The sequence below is a fragment of the Oculina patagonica genome, unplaced genomic scaffold (assembly GCF_052425735.1).
Source record: "Oculina patagonica isolate OP01 unplaced genomic scaffold, crgOcupat unplaced286, whole genome shotgun sequence".
NCBI classification, from domain to species: Eukaryota; Metazoa; Cnidaria; class Anthozoa; order Scleractinia; family Oculinidae; genus Oculina; species Oculina patagonica.
Window position 1 is genome coordinate 1 of NW_027558130.1, and position 6,119 is coordinate 6,119.

The 6,119-nt window shown below is 38.2% G+C and overlaps 1 protein-coding gene across 1 annotated transcript; it reads left to right on the forward strand.

The window, feature by feature from the left end:
* Positions 1-86: 86 nt before the first annotated feature.
* Positions 87-2,840, forward strand: LOC144640380 (uncharacterized). The gene is made up of 2 exons (XM_078499548.1): positions 87-1,509; positions 1,850-2,840. Exons 1-2 carry the CDS (start codon positions 183-185, stop codon positions 2,056-2,058), a joined length of 1,536 nt encoding a protein of 511 aa, XP_078355674.1. The 5' UTR covers positions 87-182; the 3' UTR covers positions 2,059-2,840.
* Positions 2,841-6,119: the final 3,279 nt, after the last annotated feature.

Genomic DNA, 6,119 nt, shown 5'->3' on the forward strand with positions numbered 1-6,119 from the left:
ATGGCCCACGTTCGATATGTTTGGACTCGAGCCAGAAAAACTGGGTCGAGTACATCAAGTCGAGGCTACAGGTATGTCGTGCCGGGCTCTTGCCGGGAAAATTAAAATTGTAAACAAATTGTTTCTTTCGTTGTTTGACTTCTTTTGTGTGGCTTTTCTGTTTCTGTTTCTTTTTATGAGAAATGGTTTTTAGTTGTGCGGTCGCATTTTGTGTCAACAATAGTCTAAAAAGACGAGATTTATCGTTTCACGCGTTTCCAAAAGATGTTTCGAGGGAAAATACTTGGAGAAAATTTTGTCGTCGGAAAGACAAATTTGCGATTAGACGCCATACCACCATCTGTGGAGCTCACTTCGCCAAAGAGGACTTTAAGAAAACACTTGCTGGACGCAAAAAATTAAAAGATACTGCAATCCCTTCAATTTTTAAACCTTCGATACCATCGCCGAGGAAAATGGAGCGCTATTTTCGAGTTGTAAAAAGGCAGCAGGCAAGTTTGCACGACGTAGCATCAGGAGCTGGCAAGAGACGTAGGATTGACACTCAAATTGATGTTGCAACTGTTACTAAAGACGATCTTCTGGTTTCTATCTGCCGTGATCATAGCTACTCATCGTGCAGCAGTGGAGATACATCTACAGTTGAAGTAATGGAAGAAATCACGCCAAACAGATGCGAGAAGGCTTGCCAAACGGATCTCTCCGGCGAAGATTTGGACCAATTGGCAGCCTCGGCGAAAACACTAAAAGATGAAGCAAAATTGAAGCGAACAATGTTCGTAAAAGATGTCACTAAAACGGACAGCAGTGTCACTTTTTATACAGGTTTACCAAGTGTGGCATGTATTACGACCCTCTTCAATCATTTAGAAACACAGGCAGGCAAGCTTAAGTATTGGGACGGCGAAAAAGATGGTGCACCCAAGAATTATCAGAGACAAGAAAAGACAAACAAACCGGGAAGAAAACGCATATTGACCCCATTTGAAGAGTTTGTCCTAACTCTTGTTCGGATCCGCCTGGGACTAATGAGAACACATCTGTCTGACATTTTTGGAGTGAGTGAATCAACTATTACAAAAGTATTTATCACCTGGATAACCTTTCTTTGTCACGAACTCAAGAGTCTGATTATTTGGCCGAGCAAGCAGCAGATCAAAAACAACCTACCAGCTGAATTTAAGAAATTTCCAAATACAAGAGTGGTCATTGACTGCACTGAAGTTTTCATTGAAAAGCCCACCCTCCCTTCAGCACAGAAGACAACCTGGAGTGAATATAAAGAACACAACACTATTAAAACTTTAGTGGGTATTACACCCACTGGAACATTCAGCTTTGTGTCAAACTTCTGGACTGGCAGCACTAGTGACAGGAGGATCACACAGGAAAGTGGTTTTTTAGATAAATTAGAGGAAGGTGACGAGGTTATGGCAGATAAGGGCTTCAACATCTCAGACCTTATCATCAGAAGAAAAGCCACTCTGAACATTCCTCCTTTTGCACAAGGTAATTATAAAAACTTATTCAATCATATTAAACAGATCATGTACGTGGGAAAAGTGCCTTAGCCTAAGTTTTGTTAAGCAAACTTAAATAAAGAGGAAGAACATTATTTCTTGGGTGGAGATTTTTACTGCATGAAGCTCACATGTGATGAGAAAAAGCATCAATTGAGATACCCAGTTTTTTACACTGAGATGCTTATAAGATTATATATTTATTTTTTTAACTTACTTTTTGGCTCAAGTTAGTAATAATGGCATTAAACAAACCTGTCCATCCCCACCAGCCCAATAAGTAATAGCATTCACTATACTGAGTATCAATAATTGATTATTTCTTTCAGGAGGAAAACAACTCTCAAGAAACAAAGTAACAACTACTAGACGAATAGCTAGTGTCCGCATTCATGTAGAGAGGGCAATTGAAAGATTAAAGAACTTTAAGATTTTGCAGGGGATCATGCCCTTGACACTCATGCCACAAGCAGACTCAATCCTTTTAGTTTGTGCATCCTTATGCAATCTTCTTCCTCCTCTTGTTAGACCAAAGTAACATAAAATCAATTGTCTCTATCATGGGCTGAAATAAATCACATAAATGGCATGACTCACACTGAAATTTACCCTTTTCTCTCATATTTATCACTCCATTATGAATTTATAAATGCATTGCCTTGCAAATTACTGTGCGTCAATTTCTTGTTTATATATTAACTTACTCTGTGAGGAACTTCATTAAGAGAGAGAGAGTGCAGCTAGTGTGTGTGTGACATTAAATACAATTTTACCTATATCAACTTTTCAATGTGAATGTTAACTAACCCAGCTTATAAAGTAGGTAAATCAATAACTAAATGCTATTACTTCAACAAGGACAAAATCTTGTCAGACACGCTGCCTTCTACTTACAAGTTAAAAACTTAAGCTTGTAAGTAAACAAGATCACTTTCTCTCTTAATGCAGCTTTCTCAATTCAATGCATGGATCTTCCTAGACTGGAGCATAATCTGGTATAATAGCAGTACTTAATTTAAACATGAGAAGAAACAGCAATGAAATTGATATGCAAAGGATATTGGGCCCAATACAGATTAGCATAGAACATTTGTGCTAGAAATAAAATTGCAATCAAGCGAGTGTGAGAATGAGTACTATACTTTTTCATTGTAAATTATATAATTATATGACACCTCAAGATGTCAAAAATGGAAAGTTATGTTTCATGGTGGCTTACGTGACACCATGAGGTTCTTATTTAATTAATTTAGTAACATTGTCATACTTTGTATCATTTTATTGTAAAGAACATTACAATGTAAAAAAATACTAAACCGTAAAATTCTGGTTATATTAAGCCCCCCTGCTTATAAGCCCCCTCCAGTTATAAGCCCATCATCCTGGAAACAAAAATAATACATCCCATTAGAAGCCCCCCCCCCCCCCCCCCCACCGGATATAAGCCCCCTCTACCAGATGACAGTACTGAATAGGGCTTAAGAAATTGTGCCTTTTTTAACTTAAAAACATATTTCCATCAACACTCCGGTGGCTCGTTTAAAAACATTTTTTTTTTTCATTCCGTAAGCCCTCCAGATATAAGCCCCTCTGCTTATAATTAGCCCACCCAAAACCCCTTACGAAGTTGTATAAGCCCCGAGGGCTTATAACCGGAATTCTACGGTATACCAGATTGTTTTAAGAGTGGCAATATGAATTAATAATTAAGGTAAAACCTTTGGGCTTTTAATTATTAAAATAATGCACTTTTGGGCTTTAAATTATTAAATGCACTTTTAATTATCAATGATCTAAGATTTTTACACCTTGTTTACTAAGTGACAAGATTTGAACAGTTGCATATCTATGAGGAGGCTAATTTCATCAAAATACTGATTTAGTGCTCGACTGGTTTGTTCACAGTAAGCATGTAGGCAGTTAGGATGGCATTAAAAACAGAAATGAATCCTAGTCTTTTAGAGGATTGTTGATTTTTGAATATATCCATTATATTATACTTCAAATTAAAAACAATGACGCAATAATCTGACATCAATTGTAGTCGGTAATTAAAACTTATTAATGACTAATTATAAATATTGTAACTATTAAAGAATGTATTTTTAAATTTTCAGTTATTCAAGGCATTTCTTTACTTATTGCACCAAATAAAATTTCAGGAATCATGTTCCTCAAGTAAAACTTCTCCAGCTTGGATTTTACATCAAGCCAAAACCTGGCATCAAAAGGGACTGAAATTATCAAGATACCTTTATTAGTATAAATAACTAAGTCTGTTACATGAATTTTAGTCACTGCCATCTGGCATTGGACCTGATAATACCAGGTAGTTTCTTTTTTCAAGATCCACTTTGATCTCTCCGAGTCATAAATGATTTTGTCGCCAGCTGCAATGGATGGTTTCAAATTCTTCTTTGAATAGATTGATTTAACTTCAACTAATCGCTTACCACAACATGAACAATAACAAAACCCATCAGGACTAGCACCCAAAAAGGGTTGTTCCTCACTGACAGCCAATCCACATTCCATCATTGTAAAGTCTCCATGCTTTGATGACATTTTCTTTAGGTACAATTCCTTTGCTGAAACCTCCTTCAAATGACCCCATTCAAGTGGTGCAGGCATATTTTCTTGCACTGTGGGATGGTAATTCATAAGGAGCTTTATGGTGGCTTTAGGGTCAGTAGAATCCCTCAAATGGCAAATTTTATAAACATTTGATGCAGTTATTCTGCCAGCCCTGTGCTGCATCCACAGTGAATTGTTAACTTGTCCAATGGTCTTGTCATGCAACATATCTCTCTGCTCTTTCCCAAATTGAATAAAGTGAATAAATTCTTTGCAGGATTCCTCGGTAAGATCTTCTGGTTTCTTTAAGTCCATCTCCTTTTCTTTTACAAACATTTCTCCAAGTTCTATTACTGTGTGGAGAGTTACATTATCATCTACTTGTTCCCAGTGCTGTACATTGATGTCATTTGAAATGTGTTGTGCAACTTGTTCTGAGGAATACTGTACTCCCTCAACTTTTGGAGCCCATGAGATAATTCCTGCAGATGGTACTGATGACCTGAGTGCATCAAATAGGCTTGTTTTCTCATTAACCATGTAGGTGGGACGGGGATCAAATTTAGTAAAGTGTGGTGAAGGGTACTGTTTGGGATCCTTTCCATATTCTTCTTTTGACAACTGTAAGTCTTTCAGCCTTACTGTTGATGCATTTTTACTTGACCTCTTATTCCAAAGGCATTTCCCTGTCGTGCATGTTTCAGCTGAGTTTTGCCGCACTGTTGTCTCAATATCAAAAAGTGCTGCAGCAAGATGTCTGCATCCGCCATCCAAACTGCAAAGTAATTATCGCTAAATGTTAAATTGCTTCATTGAGCATTTTACATTTTGCGTATTTAATATACTACTAATTAACCTCGCCCGTTCGGTCATTACAGGGGAATCTTAGACTGAGGCCTTGATGTATTGACCAAGGGACAGCGAGGTCAATACATCAAGATAGATCAATAATGATTACTGAAAAAGGAAACAAAAATATACACCTATCAATGGTTTGCCCCAGGATGGGGGGGAGGCAACCCACGGGAATTTGACATCGTAAGTTGTCCCAGGGTAGGAATTTTGACATCTAAAATGGTCTGCTGGGTTAGAAATTTAAGAGCAGATATGTGAAATTTGACATTCACTAGGTGCCCAGGGGCTGGGAATTCAACTCAAAAAAAAAAATCAAATTCCCCTGGGGTTGCCCCCCCCCATCCTGGGGCAAACCATTGATAGGTGCATTAAGCGAATTTTGCTGGTCACGTTGATAAATGTTATGTACACATAAAACTTACTCACCCGCCCTGACAATTGCAGTATCCAGAAAATACCTCCCCATCTTCTTTCATTACGATCCAGCCGTTGTAGACTTTTTTGCCATCTTGTGTCTTTGACTTCTCAGTTGGCTTGACACTAAATTTGAAAAGACAATACTTCTTTCCCTTTAATGGATGAAATAACAGGTCTCCAACATGACCATCAGCAAACAGTCGATAGCCACGTAAACTCTTGAAAGCTTCAGTGTCTCTTTATCGTACCCTTTCCTTTCCACTAAATATACAAAGATGTCCGCAAAAGTGCATTCTGGCGCGTCAGCGAAGTTGTGTGTCCATTGTGAGACGTCCCCTGGATTAGGAAGAATACCTTCATCAGGTGTCTTTAGTTTTTCTTGGACAGCAGTCTCAATCTTTTCGTCGGGTTTCACAACCGCTACACCCAGTTGCTTTGCGTTTGAACACAGTTCGACCAATTCGTCTTTTCGCTTGTTCGAAAATTTGATTCCCCTTTGCCTTAAAAAATCGTTTAAATCTTTAACGGTCTTCTTTCTAAACTCATCTACATGTTCCATGATCTTCGATGTAGTAAAAGCTGAAGCAAAGGCTTAAATTCTGAGCGGAAAAACGTAAAACTAGCAATAACCTTGTTTGTTTACATTTTAATTTTCCCGGCAAGAGCCCGGCACGACATACCTGTTAGCCTCGACTTGATGTACTCGACCCAGTTTTTCTGGCTCGAGTCCAAACATATCGAACGTGGGCGAAG